This window comes from Malaclemys terrapin, chromosome 2, assembly GCF_027887155.1.
Source record: "Malaclemys terrapin pileata isolate rMalTer1 chromosome 2, rMalTer1.hap1, whole genome shotgun sequence".
Taxonomy (NCBI): domain Eukaryota; kingdom Metazoa; phylum Chordata; order Testudines; family Emydidae; genus Malaclemys; species Malaclemys terrapin.
In genome coordinates this window covers 18362324-18389414 of record NC_071506.1, presented here as the reverse complement: position 1 = coordinate 18389414, position 27091 = coordinate 18362324, and the positions used below count along the sequence as shown (strand labels likewise).

The following is a 27091-nucleotide window of genomic DNA, read 5'->3' as shown; positions in this document are numbered from 1 at the left end:
GTTTTGGCTGCAAACAATTTTTCTCCATCGAAGGGGAAATCTTCGACTATATTTTGCATCTCCCATGGGAATGCTGAGGAGTTAAACCATGAGGCCCGTTGCATGACCTCAGCTGTAGTGGTGGACCTGGCGGCCATGTCAGCAATGTCTAGTGAGGCCTGTAGAGCCGTGCATACAATCATCTGTCCTTCAGAGACCAGAGATTTAAATTGTTGCCCCTTTTCCTCTGCGATCTTCCTAATAAAGACCATAAATTTGCCATAGTTCCTGTGGTCATATTTGGCAAGTAGTACTGCGTAATTTGCCACTCTGACTAGAAGCATGGATGAAGAGTACACTTTGTTGCCAAATAGGTCTAACCTCTTACTCTCTTTATCATAGGGTGGATCAAAAGTACTGTTTGCCCCTTTGGTTGACTGCAACCAGAGAGTTGGGTGCTGGGTGTGTGAATAGAAATTCTGATCCCTTCGAGGGAACATAATATTTTAGGTCCGCCCTTTTGCGGGTAGGAGGTATGGTGGCTGGAGTTTGCCACACCATCTTGGCAGGTTCCATGATAGCCCCATTGATTGGCAATGCTCTCTTGGAGGAGTAAGATGTCTAAGATATCAGTTAGCTCATGTTGAGTTTCCAGCACTTCCTCCAGAATAATTCTGAGCTCACTGACAACTCTTTTGAATAAGTCTTGGAAGTCATCCACCATGGTTGGTGGTGGAGGCATAATAGCCTCGTCCAGTGAGGAGGATGAATTGTTGTTGGTTGGCGAGGCATCGGGAGCAGTGTCTTCTTCTTGCTCTGCCATGGATTCATCTGTCTCTGTCACTACAGTCTCTGAAGGTGGAGGTGAGAATCTGGCGTCTTCCCTACATGGGCGTGGCACCTGCTGTAGTGTCTTTTGTAAGACCCCCCCAGGAGTTCCAATATGGCCAGTGACTAGGCTAGGGTATGGCTGGTGCCATCCATGGGTGGCTATACTATGGTGGCATGTCATGAGCATATGAGGATTGTGGTCGTAGGGGTCCAGTAGCCATAGTCCTGTAGCTCAAGAATAACTGAAACTTAACTTGTCTAAACTCTCCTAACTCATTAATTTATCTAAACTTATCAATGTGAAATGAAGGTTTTCAACAGGACTGCTGAGCTCCGTGTCAGGCCAGGGATAGTTGAGAAGGAACTGAGGAGTCCGGGTCGCGCGCATGCTATATGACTCGCCAACGGCGCGCGAGGCAGGCACCGTGCAAGTGTGACCTGTACTGGCACTGCTGCAAAACTCTCTGAGAAAAGGCGCAGGGATGCACCATCGTCTGGAGTGGAGCACCCACAGGCAGATCTCTCGAAGAAGAACCACTGCTTTAGAAGTACATAGAGCACGTAAGATTTCCTGCTTTGATCTACAGAAATTTTCAGAATAAAAACTATGTGAGAGAAGAGTGGATGTTCTGATCTGCTCCAGTTTGCCAGCCTTATTGCCATAGGATTAGACCACTATGTCTAGACCATTGCTACTTGGTTTTTGGGAAACTACAGGTACATGGAAAATCAGATAGATAGATACATACACACATACATTCTTATCCTATCTATCTATATTACCAGAGGTAGAAACTTTCTCTTGATGAAGAGGTATGTCAGACTAAAATGGGGATACACGGAACCACAGAAATGTAGGGCTGGAAGAGATCTCAAGAGGCCATCTAGTCCATCCCCTTGCACTGAGGAAGGATTAAGTATACCTGTACATGGTTGATATTAGTCTTGAGCAACTGGAATAATACACGTCTTTAGGACTTGTCTGCATTACAGATTTTTGCACCTACAAAGGAATGTTCAAGTAAACACTCTGTGCAGGTGCACTACACCAGGATGACTTACTCCAGGAGGTAAGTCACACACTGGCATGCACCTCACTTTACAATGAAGCGGCACATGTACACTGTCGGGTTTGCATTGGTGTAGAAACAATGGTACAAAAATCCCTAATGCTGACAAGCCCATAGTTTGGAAAATATCCCCAGTGCACAATTACTTGTGGACAAAAATAAACTTGGTTCCAGGAGTATTTTTTGTAAAGCCAAAATTAAAATTGGTATTTGGGGGCTACTGATTCCACAGGAAGATAAGAAAACAAATATTTATTATTATTTGTATTATAGTAGCAACTAGGGACCCCAAGAAAGATTAGGCTCCATTGTTCTAGGCACAGTACAGCGTTAGCAGGTCTTCACTAGACACGCTAAATCAACCCCTGATGCATCGATTGCATCTATTGCCAGAGCATCAATCCTGCGGTAGTGTAGACATAGTGTTACAGACTGTACTTGCCTGAAGAATTTACAGAATTATTGATGGGTCTTGACATTTCCATTATGTTCAGACTTCATTATCAGGATCTAACACATTATCATTAATATTTATGCCAAGTAAAAATTCTGTTTTCGTGTTCAATGTTAGCAGGCAGTTTGAAAATATTCAAAACAGAAAAATGAAAGGGATTACATTTCGAATAGGTTTTGTCTCCCAATATTTTTAAAGTCTATTTTCAAAAATTAAACCTGGAAATGGATCAGGCAAAAATAGTTCTTGTTCTTTTTCAATCAAAACAAAAATATACAGAATTTCAAAAATTTTGTTTACCTGCTTACATGCAATAATTTTTAATTTAAAGGCAAACAGTTTGAGATTTAAGCACAATGAAAGTACTCTCTCTGTAAAGAAATCACAGAACAGATATATATGGAGGAAGTTCGCTTCATGCAAACTGACAAGAGCCAGGGAAACCCACAGACCATCCATTTCAGTCATAAGTTTCCTAGCTTTTATTAATTGCTTTCTTCTCTTTTAATGTTCGTTAAATATTTCTTCCATGTACTTAATTATATTAACTATTTTCAGGAATATGGGGCCAGATTTGAGGCATGCAGCTACTTTGTACCACGCTGACAGTGTAACCTGAATCTACAATCAGTTTAATCAGCCCAAGGGGATTTCACCTGTGTATGGGTGAACTTCAAATGGCAGAGAGCCAATTTATGGGGCTCTTATTCTTTTGACCACTCTTGACATTGCAGGGAAAGAGGCATGGTCAGATGAAAAGGTCATGTGCTATACTAATCCTCGGCTGCATTTTCAGTACCCTCTAGCTGTTGCAGCCTGATGTTAAAGTAGCCATAAGGGGACCTAGCCTGCATACAGCTGCAGCAGGACCAGGGGAGTGAAAAAAAGTGAGCTTTAAGCTTTCTTTACCCTCTCCTCGCCCCTGACATTTGACCTGTGCAATTCAACCACATTCCAGAATCTGGCCCATGAGTGTTGACAATTATATACAACTTCTATTGCACTAATGAAGCAATTCTCAATATTTCCATTATACTTGATGAATGCTAGCATTCAATGAAAGAAAAGACGGTTACTCACCGTTGTAACTGTTGTTCTTCGAGATGTGTTGCTCATATCCATTCCATTAGGTGTGCGCGCGCCGCGTGCACGATCGTCGGAAGATTTTCTACCCTAGCAACACCGGCGGGTCGGCTGTGGAGCCCCCTAGAGTGGCGCCTTCATGGCGCTGAATATATACCCCAGCCGACCCGGCGCCCCCTCAGTTCCTTCTTGCCGGCTACTCCGACAGTGGGGACGGGGGGCGGGTTTGGAATGGATATGAGCAACACATCTCGAAGAACAACAGTTACAACGGTGAGTAACCGTCTTTTCTTCTTCGAGTGCTTGCTCATATCCATTCCATTAGGTGACTCCCAAGCCCAACTTAGGTGGTGGGGTCGGAGTGAGACATTGCTGTGTGCAAAACCGCTGATCCGAATGCAGCATCGTCCCTGGACTGTTGCACTAGTGCATAGTGAGCTGTAAACGTGTGGACTGATGACCAAACCGCCGCTCTACAAATGTCCTGTATCGGAACATGTGCCAGGAAAGCAGTCGAGGAGGCTTGGGCCCTCGTGGAGTGAGCGGTGAGGTGTGGTGCTGAGACACCTGCCAGGTCATAGCAAGTCCGGATGCAAGACGTAATCCAGGAGGATAGGCGTTGTGAGGAGACCGGTGAGCCTTTCATTCGGTCGGCCACTGCAACGAAGAGTTGCGTCGTCTTTCTAAAGTGCTTTGTGCGGTCAATATAGAAGGCCAGGGCCCTTCGTACGTCCAGGGAATGCAAACGTTGGTCCTGGCGAGTAGCATGTGGTTTGGGATAAAAGACCAGGAGAAAGATGTCCTGGTTGATATGAAATGGAGAAACCACCTTAGGGAGAAAGGCAGGATGTGGACGAAGCTGCACTTTATCCTTATGGAAAACTGTATAAGGGGGCTCGGATGTAAGCGCCCTGAGTTCAGAAACGCGCCTTGCTGAGGTGATGGCTACGAGGAAGGCGGTCTTCCAGGATAGGTACAAAAGTGAACAGGTGGCTAGTGGTTCGAATGGAGGACCTGTGAGTTTGGAGAGAACCAGGTTGAGGTCCCACGTCGGGACAGGCTGACGCTGTTGTGGGTACGTCCGGTCTAAGCCCTTGAGGAATCTAACGACCATCGGGTTAGAGAATACCGAGGACGCGAGTTCCCCTGGGTGAAAGGCCGATGTAGCGGCCAGGTGAACTCTAATTGAAGATATCGCCAACCCCTGCTGTTTTAGGGAGAGGAGATACTCCAAAATGAGAGGAATGGGTGCCTGCAACGGGGACGTGGCTCGTTGTTTGCAACAACAGGAGAACCGCTTCCACTTGGCCAGGTACGTGGTGCGTGTTGAGGGCTTCCTATTGCTCAGCAGAATCTGTTGGACAGAGTGCGAGCATTGCTGCTCTGCCTGGGTGAACCATGGAGCAGCCACGCCGTGAGGTGGAGTGATTGCAGGTCGGGGTGACGCAGCCGGCCGTGGTCCTGCGAGATGAGATCCGGACACAACGGAAGCGGGATCGGTGTCTGAACCGAGAGTTCCAACAATGTGGTGTACCAATGTTGTCTCGGCCACGCTGGAGCGACCAGAATTACCTGTGCCTGGTCTCTGCGCAATTTGAGCAGTACCTTGTGGACCAGAGGAAACGGAGGGAAGGCATAAAACAGGTGGTCTTTCCAGGGAAGGAGAAACGCATCCGAGAGGGAGCCCGGAGCTCGACCTTGTAGGGAGCAGAACACGTGGCACTTCCTGTTGTCTCGGGATGCAAACAGGTCTATCTGGGGAAACCCCCACTTCTGGAAGATGGAGTGTATGATGTCCGGACGGATAGACCACTCGTGCGTCTGGAAGGACCTGCTGAGTCGGTCCGCTAGAGTGTTCTGGACTCCAGGGAGGAACGATGCCGTGAGGTGGATTGAGTGGGCGATGCAGAAGTCCCACAGGCGAATGGCCTCTTGGCATAGAATTGACGAACGTGCTCCTCCTTGCTTGTTGATGTAAAACATGGCCGTGGTGTTGTCGATGAGAACTAACACACATCGGCCACGTAGGAAGTTGAGAAATGCCTGGCACGCCAGTCGTACCGCCATCAGTTCCCGAACATTGATGTGCAGGGCTAGCTGGGATGCAGTCCACAGGCCCTGGGTATGGTGTTCGTTGAGATGGGCACCCCAACCCAGAGATGAAGCGTCTGTGACCAGGTGCAGAGAGGGTTGTGGGGCGTGAAATGGCATCCCCTCGCAGACCACATTGTGATCTAGCCACCAGGTGAGGGAGGTCAGGACCGAGATCGGGACCGTGACCACCATGTTCAGGCTGTCCCGATGTGGTCGGTATATTGACGACACCCAGGTCTGGAGTGGGCGAAGCCGAAGTCTGGCATGCCTGGTTACGTACGTGCAGGAAGCCATGTGACCCAGCAGGGTAAGGCACGACCTCACCGTGGTAGTTGGGAAGGCCTGGAGCCCTTGAATGAGGCTCGTGATGGTGCCAAATCGGTTGTCTGGCAGGATGGCTTGTGCACGTCTGGAGTCTAGAACTGCGCCGATGAATTCTATTCTCTGGGTAGGTTCTAGAGTGGATTTGTCCTTGTTGAGTAGGATGCCCAACTCGTTGAATGTGTGCCCTATTATGTGGACGTGAGCTCGAACTTGCTCTTTGGTGCGACCGCGTACCAGCCAGTCGTCTAGGTACGGGAACACCTGTATCCCTTGCCGACGAAGGTACGCTGTCACGACAGCCATACATTTCGTGAACACTCTTGGGGCCGAGGATAGGCCGAAGGGAAGGACTGCAAATTGGTAGTGCACCGCGTTTACCACGAATCGCAGGAAGCGTCTGTGAGGTGGGTAAATTGAGATGTGAAAGTATGCGTCTTTCATGTCGAGGGCGGCGAACCAGTCTCCAGGATCGAGGGAAGGGATAATGGCCCCCAAAGAGACCATGCGGAACTTCAACTTTACTACGAATTTGTTGAGTCCGCGCAAGTCCAAGATGGGCCGCAGACCTCCTTTGGACTTGGGGATCAGGAAGTAACGGGAATAAAATCCCCTGCCCCTTAACTCTATCGGAACCTCCTCTATGGCCCCCATGGCCAGGAGCGTAGAAACCTCCTGTATAAGAAGTTGCTCGTGAGAAGGGTCCCTGAAGAGGGACGGGGAAGGGGGGTGGGAGGGGGGGATAGAAGAAAACTGGATAGCGTATCCCCTCTCCACCGTGCGGAGGACCCAACAGTCCGAAGTTATAAGGGACCAAGCGCGGTGGAAGTGGGAGAGACGATCCTGAAAGGAGGGGGCTGGATCCTGGGGGATGACTGGGGCGCCGTCCTCAACCGCACCTTCAAAAGTTCTGTCTAGGACCTGAAGGTGGTCTTGGTGGCCCCTGGTTCTGACCGGGTTGAGGGCCAGCCCATCTTCTCCTATCACCTCGCCCTCACCTCCGGGCCGAGTCTTGTCTCTGACGAGGCGGGGGGGGGTAGAAGCGCTGAGGCTGCGGCCTAAATGGTCTGCGCTGAGGGCCCACAACATGCATCCCCAGGGAGCGCATGATTGTTCTCGAGTCCTTGAGGCTCTGCAGGCGAGAGTCCGTCTTGTCTGAGAACAATCCATGTCCCTCAAAGGGCAGATCCTGTAGGGTTTGCTGCAGCTCCGGAGGCAAACCCGAAACCTGAAGCCAGGAGATCCTGCGCATAGCGATACCCGAAGCCAAGGTCCTCGCAGCTGAGTCTGCTATGTCCAAGGAGGCCTGCAAGGAGGTCCGAGCCACCTTCTTGCCCTCCTCTACCATGGCTCCAAACTCTTCCCTGGACTCCTGGGGAATCAACTCCTTAAACTTCCCCATAGAGTTCCAGGAGTTAAAATTGTAGCGGCTCAGTAGCGCCTGTTGGTTCGCCGCTCTAAGTTGCAGCCCTCCGGCTGAGTAAACCTTACGGCCAAACAAATCGAGCCGCTTAGCCTCTTTTGATTTAGGCGCTGCAGCCTGCTGGCCGTGGCGCTCTCGTGCGTTCACTGATTCCACCACCAGTGAACACGGTTGGGGGTGGGTATACAAGTACCCGTAGTCCTTAGAAGGGACAAAGTATTTCCTTTCCACCCCTCTCGCTGTGGGTGGGATAGAGGCAGGAGTTTGCCATATCGTATCCGCATTCGTTTGAATCGTGCGGATCAGGGGTAACGCCACCCTCGATGGGGCATCCGCTCCAAGGATATTCACGATCGGGTCGTGCACCTCCACTATCTCCTCCGCCTGCAGGTCCATATTACGGGCCATCCTGCGCAGAAGATCCTGGTGAGCCCGAAGATCTATTGGAGGTGGGCCTGTGCACGATGTGCCCGCCACTGCCTCATCCGGAGAAGAAGAGGAAGATGCCTCCGGTGGAACAGGATCCAAGGGCTGGTCCTGGTCTCCCTGTTCCTGGGCTGGAGCATCACCTGTGCCTGGGTCCAGGGCGTCAGGTGGTGCGGACCCAGAAGCCTCCATGCCCCCTGGCGGAGGCCGAGAAATGGTGGACTCCGGGGCCCCTCTGATGGAGTGACCGGAGCGAGAGGTCGAAGCAATTGGAGCCCCTTGCGCCTGATGGTACGCCCACGGGGTCCAAAACGACCAGTGAGATGGGCCATGAGAATGGTCCCCTGTCGTGTCCTGCCAATGTCCCAAGTCCTGTTCCTCGGCTTGCCCCTGAGGGGGGTATGCCGATCTCGAGAGGTCCTCCGAGGAGTGGGACACCGATCTCGATGGCCACGGCGGTGCCGAGAGCGTCGAGACGATTCCCATTGGCTGCGGTGCCGCACGGTGCCGGTCCGGAGATGATCTATCTCTACGTGGTGCCGGCGATCGGTGCCGGGACCGCGACCGGTGCCGATGACCTCGTCGGTGCCGGGAGTCGGATCTGGACCTCGACGAGGACCTGGAGTATGCCCGGTGCCGGGAGCGGCCTCTCGACGTCGAGCGTCGACCGTAGCGGTGCCGAGAACTACGTCTCGACGTTGATCGGTGCCGACGATCATAGCGGTGCCGAGACGTAGAGCGGTGCCGCGAAGATGATCTTGGCCGCGAGTACGACCGGTGCCGAGGCGATATTCGGTGCCGGGACTGCGAGCGGCGTGGGGACCTGCTTCGGGACCTGGATCGGTGCCGAGGTTCCAGCCCTTGCGATGGAGGGCGCATCAAGGCAGGTTTCCCCCTCGACTGGACCGGGCGAGTCAACGGTGCAGTCGGTGCCGGTGGTTGAGGCGGTGCCGGCTCCGTGAGAGCTATTAAGTCTCTCGCCGCCGCAAAGGTCTCTGGAGTCGACGGGAGGCACTGTATCACCGCCGGTCTCTGTGGAGACGCTATCTGCACCGGACTCAACGGCCTCGGCGCCGGAGTCGACGGTGCTGGAGGCACCTGTTTCCGGTGCTCCACCGGCGGACGCGGCTCTACCCCCGGCACTGGGGGAGCCGGCGTCTTCGGCACGGATGTCCCCGTCTTATGGGCTTTTTTATGCCCCGGGGATAATGACCGGCGCCGAGGCACTGCTTGCGGTGCCGACGAGGTCCAGTGCCGGGGAGGCTTGTCTGACGCCACTCGCGTGGTCGTCATAGCCGGTGCCGCCGGGGCACTGCGCACCGAGGTGCTAGGTGCCGGGGCCTGACTTGTAGATGGAGCGTCCGGACTAAGTGCCGCCTCCATCAGGAGTTGCCGGAGCCGAAAGTCCCGCTCCTTCTTGGTCCTTGGTCTGAAGGCCTTACAGATCTTGCACTTATCTGTTTGATGGGACTCTCCCAGGCACTTCAGACAGGAGTCGTGCGGGTCGCTCGTGGGCATAGGCTTAGCGCAGGAGGCGCACTGCTTGAAGCCGGGAGCGTTGGGCATGAGCCCGGCCCCGCGGCCGGGGGAGAAAGGGGGAGACGACCCCCTTAATCCCCTGAACTACTTAGAACAACTAGAACAACTTTTAAACTATTTAACTATTTAACTATAAACACTATAACTATAACTATAACTATAACTGATACAACAAACTAAGCTAGGGAGAGTGGAGAACAGCTAAGCAGCGCTCCACAGTTCCAACGACCGTCAGGGGCGGTAAGAAGGAACTGAGGGGGCGCCGGGTCGGCTGGGGTATATATTCAGCGCCATGAAGGCGCCACTCTAGGGGGCTCCACAGCCGACCCGCCGGTGTTGCTAGGGTAGAAAATCTTCCGACGATCGTGCACATGGCGCGCGCACACCTAATGGAATGGATATGAGCAAGCACTCGAAGAAGAATTAACTTTTCATGATCTAGATAGAGTATCTGAGGATTTTAAGTATTAAGAAGCATCACAGAGGGACTGAAGCAAACATCATTCTTTTTACAGATAGGGATATCAAAAGTGATTAAGAAAATTGCCCAATGTCACACAGAGTCTGTGGCAGTGTCTGGAATGAAACCCAGCTTCCTTCAAACCTCAGTCCTGGGCTCCTTTTAGTTGAACTGCCTATTTAAAAATGCATGGAAATTTACCTTGAGCTCATCAAATCGGAGTGTGAAATGAAGAATTTCTGCAAACTGCTTAGCAAGAGCCTGCTCTCGCTCCAGGTGCTGAGTTGGTGAATACGGGGTGCTTGTCAGGGCTCCCAATAGACCTCGCAATCCTGCTTCTAAATGAAGAAAGAAAATCAAAACATGTGAAAGGGTATCTGCTTCTACTATACATTAGTAGTTGACTTAAAGTGCTAAAGTGTATGGTAATTCCATGATCTAAAGTGATTTTAAGATCAAATCCGTTATAATTGGTTTTCATGGGGCATTTATACTGGAGATTACCCATGAATTGCTATTGATACAGAGCTTATATCTGACTGGATTCTACAGTAAACTCATTTTTCAAGTTGTTACATGACTACATTCAATTTTTGTTTGAAATTGACTCTACATTGGTAATGTCAGTCAATATTGCTATATGAAAAGCTATTCAATGTTAAGGAACAGAAATTAACAGTGACGACAAAATTTCCCTATCTTCAAAGGCCATATTAAAAAATTGGAAATGCAGCTAGTAGTTAAAGAGGCCAAGCAGTAATCTCTTAAAATTTGACAGGTTACGTTTTATTTAAACAAACAAAAAAAACCCACAACTGTGTCATGAAATTATCTACTTAATTAAAAGATGCAGTTCTAAGTATCTTTCAATCCACTAACCCAGAATGGAGAACTCTTCTGTCGGTTGAATATCTAATGAAGAAACTTTTAAACCTTAGCAGTAACAAGTGAGAAGTTAAGTTAATAAGTGGTCAGTTTCCTATGTTCTTTAGGCATTTTTATGTAGACCTTCAAATGCTTTTGCTCTACAATTATTTTCGAGGGTTGGGGGAGGTAGGACTGTGAGATGAGATTGCCTGAAGAATGCAGAGTTTACCTTATTCATGAAATATGATCCTGCACTTAGCACTGATTTGCTAGTAATTGTAGAAGTGATATTTACTGTTCAATAGACAGAGCCACCACAAATAGTTCTGAAAGTTCTATCGCTGACGCAGTTCCAGCTAAACATACAAGGGACACTTTGATATATTGGATAATTACCATTTCCTAATACTGTGGTTCAAAGGGACATTCTGAAATCATCTCTCTCTCACCAACAAAAGTTTGTCCAATAAAAATATTACCATCTTGTGTCTCTAAGGCCTGTAAAACTAAGTTAAGATTTCACTTTTTAGTGGATTATATTTTTTCATTGTCAGGTGCAAGAAGATGCTATATTTTCTTGGAGGCCACAAGAGGTTTCCAATGACTGTATGCTAACATACAAGGAAAGTTCATGGAAACATATTCCTGCAAGAAGCACAGTATGGTGAGGATGACATATTTTATCCTTCTTTTCAGTGGTGTAACTGGTTTGCCTCTACAACAGTGGGCAACAGTGCATGTTTTAAAGTAAGTGAAGCACCTCCTAGAGGACAATCAAATACAATTTGATCTGTGAATCCCCTCTAAATTTTCTTACTCAAAATCTAAAGTTGAGTGAAGTGATGGTTCCGTGTGTAGCACAGAAATCTGAGGTAAGTGGAATCTCTCTCAATGGGATTTTGATGGGAAGTGCTATGGCACATTCCATATAGTGTCTTGGACCTGTTTGGTGTTATGAGTTACTTTTGAACTTAGCACAGTATCTCTGATCATGATCTTGAAACAGAGAGGTATTGGTAGGAAAGTGCATAGTAGCTGATCAAGCCATGTTTGTACACAGAACATATGGCTTTTGCCTTGCTTCTGTAGAAGCACATTATGAATGGGCATTAAATTGTAATTCAGTGATGTACTCTCAAGTATACCAATTTATTCACTATCCAATATTCTTCCCTGGCAGATGTGTCACTCTCCCTGGGAGAACTGCTGACCGCTGTGGTACAGAGTATTCTTAGATCTCTCTCCCCTTCAAGGTCATGTAACAAGTCTCCACTTATTGAAGAAGGAGAATGGACTTTGTGAATGCCTCTGGTTCTACCTTATTTAGTTGGGCAATTGTCATCACATCATACGCTACAAGATGTTTGTGCAACATGCTCTTTAATAGTTTTTGTCAGTCAGAATGTTGTGAGTTTTAGTGTTTATGCTCATCTTTTTCTCCTGGCAAGATCAAATGCCCTGCGCTGAATGCTGTCTAAGATGGACTCCTCTGTGCAAATAAGGCTTGCAGGTAGTTCCTATGTGGGAGACAGTGGTGTTACATCCCTGACCATCCTGGCTAATAGCCATCAATGGATCTATCCTCCATGAATTTATCTAGTTCTTTTTTGAACCTTGTTATAGTTGTGGCCTTCACAACATCCCTTGGAAAAGATTCTACAGGTGGACTGTGCATTGTGTGAAGAAATACTTCCTTTTGTTTTAAACCTGCTGCCTATCAATGTCATTGGTGACTCCTAGTTCTTGCATTATGTGAAGGACTAAATAACATTTCCCGATTTATTTTTTCCACACTAGTTAAGATTTTAATAGATCTCTATCATATCCCCACTTAGTCATCTCTTTTTCAAGCTGACAAGTGCCAGTCTTTTTAATCTCTCCTCTCATGGAAGTTGTTCCATACCCCTAATCATTTGTGTTGCCCTTCTTTGTATCTTTATCAATTCCAATACATCTTTTTTGAGATAGGGTGACCAGATCTGCATGCAGTATTCAAAATGTGAGTGTACCATGGATTTATATAGAGAGGCAATATGATATTTTGTCTTATTATCTAACTGTAATGAGGCAGTGTGGCCTCCCTCCAAGCAAGAGGGGGAGGAAGCACCCTCTGTTCCCAAGTGGGCGGAGCCAGTTCTGACTCACCTCTCCCACTGGAAGGGGATTACAGGAAGTATAAAGGGTGGGGCCTCCAGCTCAACTGGTGCTGAGACATTGAGGGAGGCAGACAGATCCTGTTCTTTTTTGGCCACTGACACTGCTGCCGAGCCCAGCGGCACCCTGCTCACTGGGGAACTTGCATTCACCACGGATCTGCCAGGACTGCTGCCGGCCACCTACCCAGACGAGACGGAGGACGCGCCGCTGATCTAGGTACACCCCGAGGGGAGGGGAGGAAGAGGCCCAGAGCCAGCCGACCTCCGTCGGGCTGTAGATCTGCCTGAGGCATGGTCGGTGTGTTGGGGCTGGATTTCCCGCTGACCCAGCGGTGGACCACTCCGCCATTGTTAGGACCGTGGGTCGGAGTCCAATGCAGTAGGGAGCACCCGGACCCCGCCTGCCATCCCCCCCCGGGATGGCAGCCTCCCCACACCAAGTCCAGTGACCTGTGTTCGTTGGTCGCACACCAGAGCTAGGACGCCCAACTACTGGCTTTGATCTGGCTCTGCATTAAGAGCCCTGAGCTGATCGACTATTGGGTTGCTCTGTCCCTGCTTCAAGGACTCAGAGCTAAGTGACTGCTGGGTTTGCTCTGGTTCCTGCCAAAGGGACCCCACCTGCTTAAGAAGTCCAGGGGTTATAGACTGTTGGCTATTTAGCCCCCCACCTAAGGCCCCAGGCATTCACACTCGGGAGAACCTGTTTCTGCCTACCGGCCAGAAATCATTGCCTATCTGGGGGTTTGGCCCCGTTAGGCCAGTCGGGACATTAACACCTAACTTGCTAATTACCCTAAGAGTAAGCAGAGATCCCGATGGCGTAGTGAGGCAGTGTGCCCTCACTCTGACCCAGAGGGGGAGGGACGACCACCCCTGACTACACTAACCCTTTTCCTAATGATTCCTAACATTGTCAGCTTTTTTGACTGCCACTGCACATTATGCGGATGTTTCCAGAGAACTATCCATAATGACTCCAAGATCTCTTTCTTGAGTGGTAACAGCTAATTTAGATCCCATCATTTTGTATGTATAGTTGAGATTATGTTTTCCAACGTGCATTACTTTGCATTTATCAACATTCAATTTCGTCTGCCATTTTGTTGCCCAGTCACCCAGTTTTGTGAGATCCCATTGTAACGCTTTGTAGTCTGTTTTGGATTTAACTTTCCTGAGTAATTTTGTATTGTACACAAATGTTGCCATCTCACTGTTCATCTCTTTTTCCAGATCACTTATGAATATGTTGAACAGCAAAGTACCCAGTATTGACCCTTGGGGATATCACTATTTACCTCTCTCCACTGTGAAAACTGACTATTTATTCCTACACTTTGTTTCCTAACTTTTAAACAGTTACTGATTCACGAGAGGATTTTTCCTCTTATCCCATGACAGCTTACTCTGCTTAAGAGCCTTTGGTGAGGGACCTTGTCAAAAGCTTTCTGGAAGCGTAAGTACACTATATCCACTGGATCACCCTTGTCCATTTTTGTTGACCTCCTCAAAGAATTCCAATATACTGGTAAGGCATGATTTCCCTTCACAAAAGCTATGTTGACTCTTCCCAACAAATCACATTCACCTATGTGTCTGATAATTCTGTTCTTTACTGTAGTTTCAACCAGTCTGCCTGGTACTGAAGTTAGTCTTACCAGCTTGTAATTGTCAGGACTGCCTTGGGAGCCATTTTAAAATATTGGTGTCACTTTAGTTATCCTCCAGTCAACTGATACAGAAGCTGATTTAAATAATAGGTTATATACCACAATTAGTAGTTCTGCAATTTTATATTTGAGTTCCTTCAGAACTCTTGGGTGTTCCAAAACCTCCAAAAAGACATCTCAATCTGGGACAGTTCCTCAGATTTGTCACCTAAAAAGAATGGCATAGGTGTGGGAATCTCCCTCACATTTGCAGTGAAGACTGATGCAAAGAAATCATTTAGTTTCTCCGCAATGGCCTTATTGTCTTTGACTGCTCCTTTAGCACCTCAATTGTCCAGTGGCCCCACTGATTGTTTAGCAAGCTTCCTTCTTCTGATGTACTTAAAAAATTTTTTGCTGTTACTTTTTGAGTCTTTGGCTAGTATGAAGGATATCAATTCATTAGTTTACCACCTTTCAACTTACCTAGCCTTTGAGAAAATTCATAGAATTTCTTTAGCTTGCCTACTAGTGGAACGACTGCACCCCATGCCTTCTCCTGCAATTTTTCGTCAGTGGGATGTTGTATTGCCTTGAAAATTGAACACATAGATAAAGAAAAAAAAGTCACACCTCGCTTAACAACAGGAATCAAGACTAGGAAAGTTTTCTTTCATTCAAAATATGTATTAAAAGAGGTTGATCAGAGGTACTGATGGAAAACAAAAGAAGGGAGCATTATTCTTTAGATTGTAGGAAGAGAACAGTTTCCCCCGACATTATGGTTGCAACCAGTGTCCTATTATGAGTCAGATTTTATTGAAAATTATAAACTGGTGTCTTTCATCACATACTGTACCTGTTATGCACATTCTTTACACATACACAATGTGAAAATAATTAAGCACACTTTATTATCATAATACTTTATAGGATGTAAACACTATTATACAATTACTTATATGTAGATGATTTTTAAGTTGCCTAAAATACAAAAAAAGAAACAATTTACACAGTACAATCTACTTGTTCAAAATAACTGCTTTAACGGGATACTCCAAGGGAATGAGTTTAGCCTAGTTTAATGATCATGGCTAGTACACAGAGTTAGTTTCAGCTACAGCAATCAGTATCAGGTAATGGGGAGAGAGAACCAACCAGCTCATGGAATTTTTATACAACCAAGTCAATACTCCTGGAAGAATATGACACCAGGGAAAAGTGACTAGACATCTCAGGTAGTTGAGATTTTTTGGTGTTCTGACAGTAGCGCTGTGTCAGAACATTTCATATATAAACATACTATATTAATTGCAGTTAGCTTTGCAGTATTTTGTCACATTTTATAGGAAAACATCTGTTCAAAAAATTAACTGTATAATTGAGTTCTAGATTAGCAAGTTATTCAACACTGTCAATCAAGAACTACATTTGCTTGTATTTGGAATTTTGCTTAAAAGAGGAACACTATTCAATTATCTGACCCTATTTGTACTTTTCAGATCATATAATGAGAAATTCAGATATGTTATTTCATGCAGAATTTTAGTATAAACAGTATATTTAATTCTATAAAATTATTTAGAAAAATTTTACTGCAGTAAATATTAAAGTTTAGAGTAATTTCCTTTCTTTCCAAAACTAACAGGAAGCATAATGCATGCAAACAATCTTATTGATTTTTTTCTTCCATATTGTAAGGTATTTGGGGAATTTAATTTTCTTTTAAAATGTTTCCTAGTCTTAACCTTCCCTTCCCAGTCAACTTAGATGAGAAGTGTACATATATCACATATATCTTACAGGAAGGATACTGAAATTTTGAAAATAGACACTCTTGGAAAGAGTTGCTGTGTAAGATACCAACAGGCAGGAAGTTTAGAAATTCTAATGTTCCGGCATAATATTTGTGAACTGATGCACTTATTTTCATGTCTAATTTATACTGGTTACTACATTGTTTTACTTCTTGTTCACTGTTTTCTTACCTATCTTGCTGCAAACCTTGTGTTTCAGTCATTACTTTTGAACTAATTATTATTTGTAAAAAATGTTAGCTGATTTCTAACAGTGTGGAGGTATAAGGTGGGAGTTTTTGTATAAACACTCCACTTCTCTCTCCTTCCCTGGTTCTCATCATTGTGGGCTCAGATTACTCAGTGGTGTCCCAATACAGTAACTCCTCACTTAAAGTCGTCCCAGTTAATACTGTTTCATTGTTATGTTGCTGATCTATTAGAGAACATGCTCATTTAAAGGTGTGCAATGCTCCCTTCTAACGTTGTTTGGCAGCCGCCTGCTTTGTCCACTGCTTGCAGAAAGAGCAGCCGGTTGGAGCTGGCTGGTGGGGGCTTGGAACCAGGGTGGACCGGCAGCCCCCCATCAGCTCCCCTAAGTTCCCTGTGTAGCAGCCGCCCAGGAGGCTATCAATTGCCGGGCAGTTCAGCTGTCCCTCCCCCCACAGGGTACAAATATTTGATAATGGGCTCTTCAATCTAGCAGAGAAAGGTATAACACGATCCAATGGCTGGAAGTTGAAACTAGATAAATTTAGACTGGAAATAAGGGATAACTGGAATGGCATAACTTTTTAACAATGAGCGTAATTAACTCTTGGAACAATTTATCAAGGGTTGTGGTAGATTCTCCATCACTGAGAATTTTTAAATCAAGATTGGATATTTTGCGAAAAGATCTGCTCTAGGAATTATTTTTGGGAAAGTTCGATGGCCAGTACTACACAGGAGGTCAGACTAAATGATCACAATGGTCCCTTCTGACCTTGGAATCTATGAACATTGAGGTTGTGCTCAGCTTTGCATTAAGAGCTGTTCAGGTCTGCAAAGTTTGACTTTTTTCTAGTCTATATTTCTTTTAAATAAGTTGGACTTAAGAGCAGACCGGAGAAGTACCGTATGGTGCCTTTTTAAACTCCACTGATGGTGATGTGTATATAAAATTAGTTAACAGGTCTAGGCCATTTCCACAGACCTTTAGTTACTTGCAGTAAGATTACCTCTGCAGAAGGGTTGTCATATTGGCTTGGCTGTGGACAACTATAGGACTTCATATACTTTTGGGGCATGGTGCATCAAGCTGAGAACTATGAATTCTCTCGGAATGTGAGGACTTCCGGCTCCACCGTTTTATTGGAAGCAAGGAACAACTGGAACAAGCTATTAGAGAGGGAAACCACTACCCCAAATCTGATTCTAGTTCAGATAGGACTATTACAATGTATTATGGGGGCATTTCTTGTCTCTCAAGATTTGCACAGCAATTTTTCTCAGCAAGCAAAAAGATGGCTCCAGCCCTGCAAACTCACCTATGAATCTGAAAGGCAAGTTATGTTCTTTCTGGCTCATGCATTATTATAAGTAATATCTGCAATTTCATCTTAGTTAACAACCCTTACATGTGTAGTCAGACAAAATCTTCTATAGTCTCCAACAGCTGTGTTAGCTTGCAGTGGTAAACAAGAAATAAAAAAGTTGTTTTAGTCAGTCAAGTCAGCAAATGTTAATGAATACACACAGAAAGCAGATCTCTGTCTCAGGTTAGTGACCCAAGATCCAGCAGCAAGAATCCTGTTAAGATAAAAGCTTTTGAGGAAACATCTTTTTATTACTCAACTATGTGCATTTAATATAAAAGTTATTGAAGACAAATATGGTAGCCAGTGATTTTTTTTTTTAAATCACATTTTAAAGTAGAACCATACTTCAAAGTAATATTTTCATTTCAGATTATTAATACAATAGTTCCTGCCAGAGAAGCTGAAAATCAGTTCTTATCTATCTGTTCCAGGTTATGTACACCAATAACACTCTATAGAATTGTGTGTATGATCACAAAATATTTAACAATGCTTTACCTCTCGTATTTCGTGGCCAGCTCCTCTGTATGACTGTAAGTCTTCCAGGATTCCTTCTGCATCCTTTAGCACTACATTCACCTGATTATAAATTTCCTTTTCAGATTCTGTAGGCTGGGCATCTAAACAGTAGGAGAGCATATTAAATAATTTAACTGAGTGAGTTTTTAAGAAGTCCACCATGATCTATAGGACAAAGTTCCTAATGAATTCTTGTATAACTATTATTCCATTTACTGCATAAAGCTACCACGATATCTCTGAGAAACTTTACAAAGATAACTACAGTCATGTATATTCCCCCATCATTGTTTGGATTTGGAACCTTTCATGTATGAGGTATACAAGCAGCAGGGATGTTAAAACCTTCCAGATTACCACACATTATTAACCATGGTTAGTTACCATTTTAAGGGTTTTTTATTAAAATTTACAAGTTTTAATACGTTTTTATTTATCAAACCATACTATGATTTATTTTCACCTTTAGGATGCAGTAGGAACTCAGTGGAAGAGCCATAGGTGAGTTATGGAAAGACACACTGATTAAGGATACACTAAAAGTGTTATAAAACAAGGTAATCTTATCTACTTTCATTTTTAAAAAATTGCACGCTTTTATATATTTTAAGTTTTGGGGAGCAGGAACTGTATTTTTGTGTATTCTTTATAGCCCTGTGCACATTCTCAGTTCTGAATATATTAAAATATAAATGCCGATTAAGGGCCAATAATCTAATTGGTCATGAGAAGATCCATTGTAATTGTCTCAAAGACAGATGCAACAAATTGTTAAAGCCACCTGTGCAGACTTTCCTGTATACTGTCTATAATTGGGATATATTGTTATCCCACTTAATAGGATAATTAAATCTCTTTCTTTCAGATATAAGACACTCTCCATCTCTGGGTATCATTTAAGTAATGCTATATTTGCCTAATAAACACAAAAATAATTCATAAAAACAATGTATGTTTTAAGAAATGTAACATTTTTGTGGTCTAACAGTTTTTTTTTTGTTTGTTTTTTGTTTAAAATATTTAGGAGTATCATCCCGAATCCAAACGTTTTATTTCATAAATTATTTATCTGAGGTGAGATCAGATTGTGAGAAAAAAAGTTATAAAAGAATACAATTTTGGATCCTTTTATATCCCTAGCTGGTAATTATGCTGTCAGAAAGAAAAGCTATTCAGACCAATGAAACCGGTCATTACTTCTGAACTCTGCAACTGTAACACTGACACTATTTCTTAGCTAGCTACACTGGCAAAATGAGTTAGGAAATAAACTTTCAAAGGTAAATTAATCTAAAATTTTCAAAGCACAAAATCCAGGTAATTATACTGACCAAATAAAAATTATTTTTCTAGGAAGGATTATCTGCAAACAATTGATCACTAATGCTTATATTTCATGCTTTACGGTGCAGCTAGGACTGTAAAAGTTTAATGTAACTAATCAAAACCACATTAAACGTAAAATAGTGTAAAGGATCTTCTCTCCATGATACAAATGTATAACTCCCATGAAAGTTGATGGAAGTTGCGCACACCCATCAACTGGAGCGCACATCCGTTAATTTTACACATTGTGGAAAACGCTCCTAATGCATGGATCATGATTGAACAAAAAGGTTACACACACATTGTCTTTCTGGTTTTGGTATATTCAGTTTTGTTAAACCACAAAAATAGGACATCTATGTTAAGTGTATAAAAATGGGGCATTGTTAGCAAGTGCATCTAAGTAGACCTTGCAACAGTTTATTAATACTTAACATTTCAATATTAAGAAGTGTCTGAACACAAGGAAGCTTGCTGCTCCCTTTCTAAAAGGAAAAAATAGCACCACATTGATTAGGCCTTGACTACAGAAATAACTGGCCAACATTTTTGAGACTGTCATAGAAAAGTCAGATTTATAATTTTGAAAGCTGCTGAAGACTGCTGTAAGAAATGAAGATAAAAAATGGGGGAAAATAGCAGAGAGGTAAGCAGCAGTTTATTATTAATAGTTCATGTACAAACATGAAATGCTACAGTACATGAAATACTATAGGACAGTACAGACTAATATAAAGCTCTGTAGCATTCCAGAGTATTTGCATTGTTAAATAATTCAATCAAGACTTGCCACTTTGGTTCTCTTATACTGAATACATCTCCTGTAACCTTAAAGCGTTTCCATTACTCTTCCTTGCTTCACCCTCCTTATAAAGGGTGCTCCTTCTAGATACTGACAGAGTAGTAGAAGGATTTGTGAATATACTAGCCAATATCAGAAATTCTACACAGAATGGATATGTTGAATTGATGCATTCGGGTAGATTATGCTCTTCATTTCTGAAGTCATCTGAGGTGACACCACCTAGATATTCATCTCTGGGGATTGGAAGTAGGGCTGTTTCAGTTAAGGGTCTCTGGCTAAGGAGCTTGTTCCCTCAGGATGGTTCAGGCAGTGAATGAGGAGAGGGAAGGATATTTATGCTGCAGTTCATTTTAAAGACAATCATTTAATGACTGGTTGAATTTATCTATGTCATCCACCCAGAACAGGATGAGGGGTTGATACAATTATTCATTCTAAAGCAAAGCTGAAAGAACTCCCACTCTTGCTTATATAACAAGATCAGGATTCTATATTTCCCTTGTAACACCTGATGACAGCAAAAACATCCAAAGCTCTCTGAAATGTTTAAACAGTTGAGGTCAATTGTTTCTGGGGGAAATTACAACCTTAGATCTTTCAGGTAAACAGGCTAACTTCACCTTATACTTGCTGTTACCAATGCAGTCCTGGGATGCACAAACAGGGGAAACTTGAGTAGTAGAGAGATTATTTTACCTCTATATTTGGCACTGGTGTGACCACTGCTGGAATACTGTGCCCAGGTATGGTGCCCATACGTCAAGAAGGATGTTAATAAATTAGAGAGGACTCAGAGAAGAGCCATGAGAACAATTGATGTATTAGAAAACATGCCGTATCGTGATAGGCTCAAAGAGCTTAATCTATTTAGCTTAACTGAGAGAAGGTTAAAGGGTGACTCGATTACAGTCTACAAGTACTTATACAGGGAACAAATATTTGATAATGGGCTCTTCAATCTAGCAGAGAAAGGTATAACATGACCCCATGCCTGGAAGTTGAAACTACACAAATTTAAACTGGAAATAAGGTGTCAATTTTTAAAGATGAGAGTAGTTAACCATTGAAACATTTTACCAACGATCGTGGTGGATTCTCCATTACTCAGAATTTTAAAATAAATATTGGATGCTTTTTTAAAAGATATACTCCAGAATTATTTTGGGGAAGTTCTATGGCCTGTGCTATACAAGAGGTCAGACTGGGTGATCACAATGGTCACTTCTGGCCTTGAAATCTATGAATTTACTTTTCTAAATTAGAAGCTAGAAAGACTGGCCCATTTATTTCAAGCAACTGATGAGTTCTTTTAGAGCTAACCTTCAATTAATTTTAAAATATAATTGGTATGGGAATGCACTAGATTCAATATATATCTAGGAATTCAGAAAAACTATACAGTATTGCATTGAAGTAATAAGAACTAGTAAGAATATGAGCGCTGTCACACGGGCTGAATAGTGGTTGAAGGACAGTACATAAGAGTATGACAGACAGTTTATCAAACACCGGGGATGTGGGTGCCCATTGTAGTGCCAGAAGTGAATCTAACTTAAGAGGGACAAGGATTATTTAGGATAGTTTCAACAATGAAATTGAGCAACAAATAATTTACGCTGCATATCAGTAAACACTTCCCTAATGTCAAGTTCTATTGCACTGTGAAATATTCTCCCCAGAAGTAGCAGCAAAGGAGCCAGGAAAGAGAGCTGTAAAAAAGGGGAGGTTAAGTAGGAATTCGTAGGGGGAGAGAAAGAGAGAGAGATGGGGGGGGAAGGGTTCCCACTCTTCTTGACAGGCACTTAGGAAGGAAAGCTATGACTGCTACAGAGACAGCAGTGCTAGTGACCCAAAGAATGGAAGAAACAATTAAGATGAGTGGATGTGGAAGCCATGGGATTTACATTATTCTGGAGTGGGTATCTGGAAGCTGCTTTGCTTGTATAAAGTGCCACCTGAAGATCTGAGATTTGGAGACGCAGCTAGAAACTATGGTTCAGTTTTGAAGGGGATTGGAGTGTATGATGAAGGGAAGGAGAGAGGAGGCTGAAGGGTAACCTCAAGACTTGGAGATGGATGCTGGACCACTGTGAGGTAGACTGCTGGATGAGGAAAGTGGCCAATGAAAGCATGCGACTATGAGAACAAGGCAGAGGAAAAGATTGGCTAGAGCAGTGGTCTCCAAAGTGGGGTGTGCAAGAGGATCCTTGGGGGTGCGTGGCAGGAGGAGCGCTTTTTGGGGGAGGGGAACTCCGTCTATTCAGGCAGGAGTCCGAGCGGCTTTTTTTTTTTTTGCTTCATCAGTTCGGGTGGGAGTCCGAGCGGCTTTTTTTTTTGCTTTGGCAAAAATGGTAGAGCTGGTGCGGCAGGGGGTACGTGCTCAAAAATTTTTTTTACTGATGGGATGCGCAATCACTAGAGAAGTAGAAACAGATATGAGGAATAGCTTACTGAGATGGAAAATAAAATGGAGAGACAGGCAGTAACAAGATGAGAGAGCAAGGAAGAGAAGAGCTCCCTCCATTTTAATTTATTTATTTATTTTAGCTAATCCTACAATAAGAGGGAAAGACAATGGAGATAGCCAGAATTCAGAGTCCCAGAAAGAAAGAGGATGATGCACAAAAGACTGCAAGTGAGAAAAGAAGACAAGAAGACTTGCTGCTAGAAAGAACAGAGAAGGGGGAAGGCTGGAGAATCGCACCCATACCAGAAAGGGGCAGGTCTACTAATTGGGGACTCCCTACTAAGAAGAGGAACAGACAGGCCTGTAACCAGAGCTGATCTTAAGAACAGAAGGATGTGTTGTCTGCCAGGAGCTAAGATACAGGACGTGGTCCTGAGGCTAAAGAAGATCCTAATGGAAGTGGGAAAGAATCCACTGATTGTCCTTTATGTCAGAACAAATGATACTGCTAGTCTTCCTTGATGCATCTCAGCAAAAACCTGTGCCAGGTTGGGGAAGACACTTAAAGAAATGGAGGCTCAGGTGATCTACAGTGGGATTCTACCTGTCCCTAGAAAAAGAGAGAGATGAGACAAGATTATGGTTATCAACAAATGGCTTAGCCAAAGGTGCTATAAGAAGGGCTTTGGGACATTCAGCCACTGGGAGGCATTCACAGACAGAGAACTGTTCTTATGGGATGAACTCCACCTGAACAGGAAGGGAAATAATTTCTGGGATAGAGTTGGGACAACTGATTAAAAAAAAGCTTTCAACTAGGAATCTGGGGGAAACAGTTGGGAGATACTCATATTATCTCCACACGTGATGCTAATACTGAATAGTAGGAAAATTAAGTAAAAGATGGAGAAAGGAACAACAAAGGGTAGGAAAATAGGCAACAAGAGGAAACAGTGTCAATACGAATGAAAACAACAGTGAGGTAGGCTGTAGCTAGTTGGGCAAGGAATCTGGGTAAGGCCAAGCAGAAACAACTAAAATGTCTGTACACCAATGCATCGAACACAGGTAACAAAATGGAGGAATTTGAATTACTGGTGCAGGAAGTGAAACCAGATATTATAGGGAAAACAGAAACATGATGGGATAATAGTCGTGACTGGAAAACAGGTATTGAAGGGTATGTGCTGTTCAAGAAAGACAGAAATAAAGGGAAAGGAGGTCAAGTAGCATTGTCTATTAATGACGAGGTAGACTGTAAAGGAATTAAAAGTGATGGAATGGAAAAAATGGAATTTGTTTGGGTCAAAATCACTTTGGGAAAGAAAGTTAACAAAAGCTCCAGTAGAATAGTGCTTGGGGTCTGCTACAGACACCCCCAAGATCCAATTTGGATATGGATAGAGTCCTCTAATATTTTTAATGACATAAATACTACTGGGAATTGTGTGACTCTGGGAGACTTTAATTTCCCAGATATAGATTGGAGGACAAATGCTACTAATAATGGTAGAAAACAGATATTCCTGGATGTGACAGTTGACAGATTTCTTCACCAAATAGTCATGAACCAACAAGTGGAGAAGCCATTTTAGATTTAGTATTGGTAAATATTGAGGAACTCTCAGAAAAAAGTTTCCTGCTTTTCGTAACTGTTGTTCTTCGAGATGTTCTGCTCATGACCATTCCACTCTAGGTGTGCGCGTGCCCACGTGTGTGGGTGTCGGAGATTTTTTGCCTTAGTAGTATCCATAGGGTTGGCAGCGGTGCCCCCTTGAGTGCTGTGCTCATGCGCTGGTATATCAGGCACCGCTGAATCTACGCCCTCTCAGTTCCTTCTTGCTGGCAAATCCAATAGGGGGCAGGAGGGCAGGTAATAGAATGGACATGAGCAACATATCTCAAAGAGCAACAGTTACGAAAGGTAGGTAATCATTTTTTCTTCTTCAAGTGCTTGCGCATGTCGATTCCATTCCAGGTGACTCACAAACAGTGCCAATGGAGGTGGGTTTGGAGTTCATGGTCTTGCAGCACTGCCCTGCCGAAGCCAACATCATCCTGGGCCTGCTGGGTCAGCGCATAATGGGACGTAAATGTGTGGACAGACGACCAGGTAGCCGCTCTACAGGTCTCCTGGATCAGCACCTGGGTGAAGAAGGCTGTAGATGATGCTTGAGCTCTAGTCGAGTGTGCTTTAACTATTGCCGGTGGAGGCACACTCGCCAGCTCGTAGCAGTATCGGATGCAGATTGTGACCTTTATTCCTGTCTGCCATGAACAGCTGCGTTGACTTACGGAACGACTATGTCCTATCGATACAGATGGCCAGTGCTCTCTGGACATTCAGGGCGTGTAACCTGCGCTTCTCTTCTGATTTATGGAGCTTCAGAAAGAAGACCGGTAAGAAAATGTCCTGGTCGATATGAAACTGGGAAACTACCTTGGGCAGGAACATCAGGTGCAGTCGCAGCTGGACCTTATCTTTGTAGGACAGCATATAGGGTGGTTCTGACTTAAGTGCTCTGATCTCAGACACTCTGTGGGCAGACATAACTGCCACCAGGAACGCAAACTTCCAGGAGAGAAGGAGAAGAGAGCAGCAAGCCAGAGGTTCGAAGGGAAGCTCCATGAGCCTCGACAACATGAGATTCAAATCCCTGGGAGGGACAGGATCCTGGACGTGAGGATAAAGATGCTCCAGACCTTTCAAGAACTGGGCCTTCATGTCATGAGCGAAGACCGACCTGCCTTGGAACGGAGGGTGGAAAGCCAAAATAGCAGCTAGGTGGACGATGACTGACAACAGGGACAAGCCCTGAAGTTTGAGGTGCAGAAGATAGTCCGGAATCACCTGCAGCGAGGCCTGCGAGGCCCGGATGTGCTGATCCGAGGCCCAGAACATGAATCTTTTCCACTTAACCCAGTAGGTTGCTCTGGTGAAGGGCTTTATGCTACCCAACGAGAACTGTTGCACCCGGGTCGAGCATTCCTGCTGTTCCACATTTAGCCGTGCAGCTGCCACGTTGTCAAGTGCAACACCTCCAGGTTCAGATGCGGGAGACTGCCATGGTTCTTGGACAGTAGGTCCGGCTTGAGACGGAGCCGCAGCAGCTAGGCTAACGAAAGGTCCAGCAGCATCCCGAACCAGTGCTGGTGAGGCCACTCGGGGGCTATCAGGATAACCCTCACCCTGTCCTGTTTGATCTTCACGAGGACTCTGTGGGGTCAACGGCACTGGCTGGAAGGTGTACATCAGGGCTCCCGGCCACGAACGCAGGAAAGCATCTGACAGGGAACCCTTGTCCATCCCCTGGAGTGACCAGAACACGTGGCATTTCCTGTTCTGGTGGGACATGAACAAGTCCACCTGGGCAGTTCCTCACTTTCCCCTTGCCCAATGATCCATGGCCCTTGTTGCCCAGTGCCAGGGAGCCATGCTTTTTGGTCTTCTTTTTGGACACCAGCAATGGGGAATGGTGCTAGGGGTGCACTGTACACCGAGGCCGAGGTACTTGGCGAGTCCTGGCAGGGCTGCACGGAGGTCGGATGCAGGGCAGACTCCCTGAGAAGAGTCCGTAGCCAAATAGCCCGCTCCTTTCGTGTGCAGGGCCAGAAGTTTTTACAAATTCAGCACTTCTCTCTAACGTGTGATTCCCCTAAGCACTTGAGGCAGCTGCCATGGGGGTCACTTACAGGCATAGGTCTGTTGCAGTCCACGCAGGGCTTAAACCCAGGAGTCCGGGGCATGCACCTCCTGGGGCGAAGTCCCTGCTGGAACCCTAACTGCTAACTACACTTAACAACTACTTAACACTAACTACTATAAACAAACTATTTATAAGGCCGTCAGGCTCGAAGTCAGTAGACGAAAAACCGCTAGCCCTTGCAAGGCAAGGAAAGGTGCTCTAACTACCACGGGAGGTAAGAAGGAACTGAGAGAGCATAGGGTCAGCGGTGCCTGATATACTGGCGCATGAGCGCGGCACTCAAGGGGGCGCCACTGCTGACCCTATGGATACTTCTAAGGCAAAAATCTCTGACAACCACGCACGTGGGAGCGTGCGCTCCTAGAATGGAATCGACATGAGCAAGCACTTGAAGGAAAAACTGCTTGTAGAAGACAATCAAAGCTATGTGCACACTACCACTTACTGTGGTATAACATACGTCACTCAGGGGTGTGATTAAGCCACCTCTCTGAGCGACGTAAATTACGCCAACCTAAGCGTCGGTGTGTACAGTGCTATGTTGGTTGGAGAGCTTCTCCTGCTGACATAGCTACTGCCACTCGCGGGGGCTGGAGTAA

At 45.0% G+C, this 27091-nt stretch overlaps 1 protein-coding gene across 4 annotated transcripts in view; it reads right to left on the bottom strand.

Moving 5' to 3' along the window:
• CYRIB (CYFIP related Rac1 interactor B) overlaps window positions 1-27091 on the bottom strand; it is an 86171-nt gene that overhangs the window by 16279 nt on the left and 42801 nt on the right. For all 4 annotated transcript variants that reach the window (XM_054018588.1, XM_054018589.1, XM_054018590.1 and 1 more), the window contains 3 exons: window positions 18227-18348; window positions 14839-14944; window positions 9882-10018 (listed from right to left, as the gene is read on the bottom strand). In XM_054018588.1, the coding sequence (XP_053874563.1) occupies window positions 9882-10018; window positions 14839-14944; window positions 18227-18348 (365 nt within the window). The remainder of the gene's footprint in view (window positions 1-9881; window positions 10019-14838; window positions 14945-18226; window positions 18349-27091) is intronic.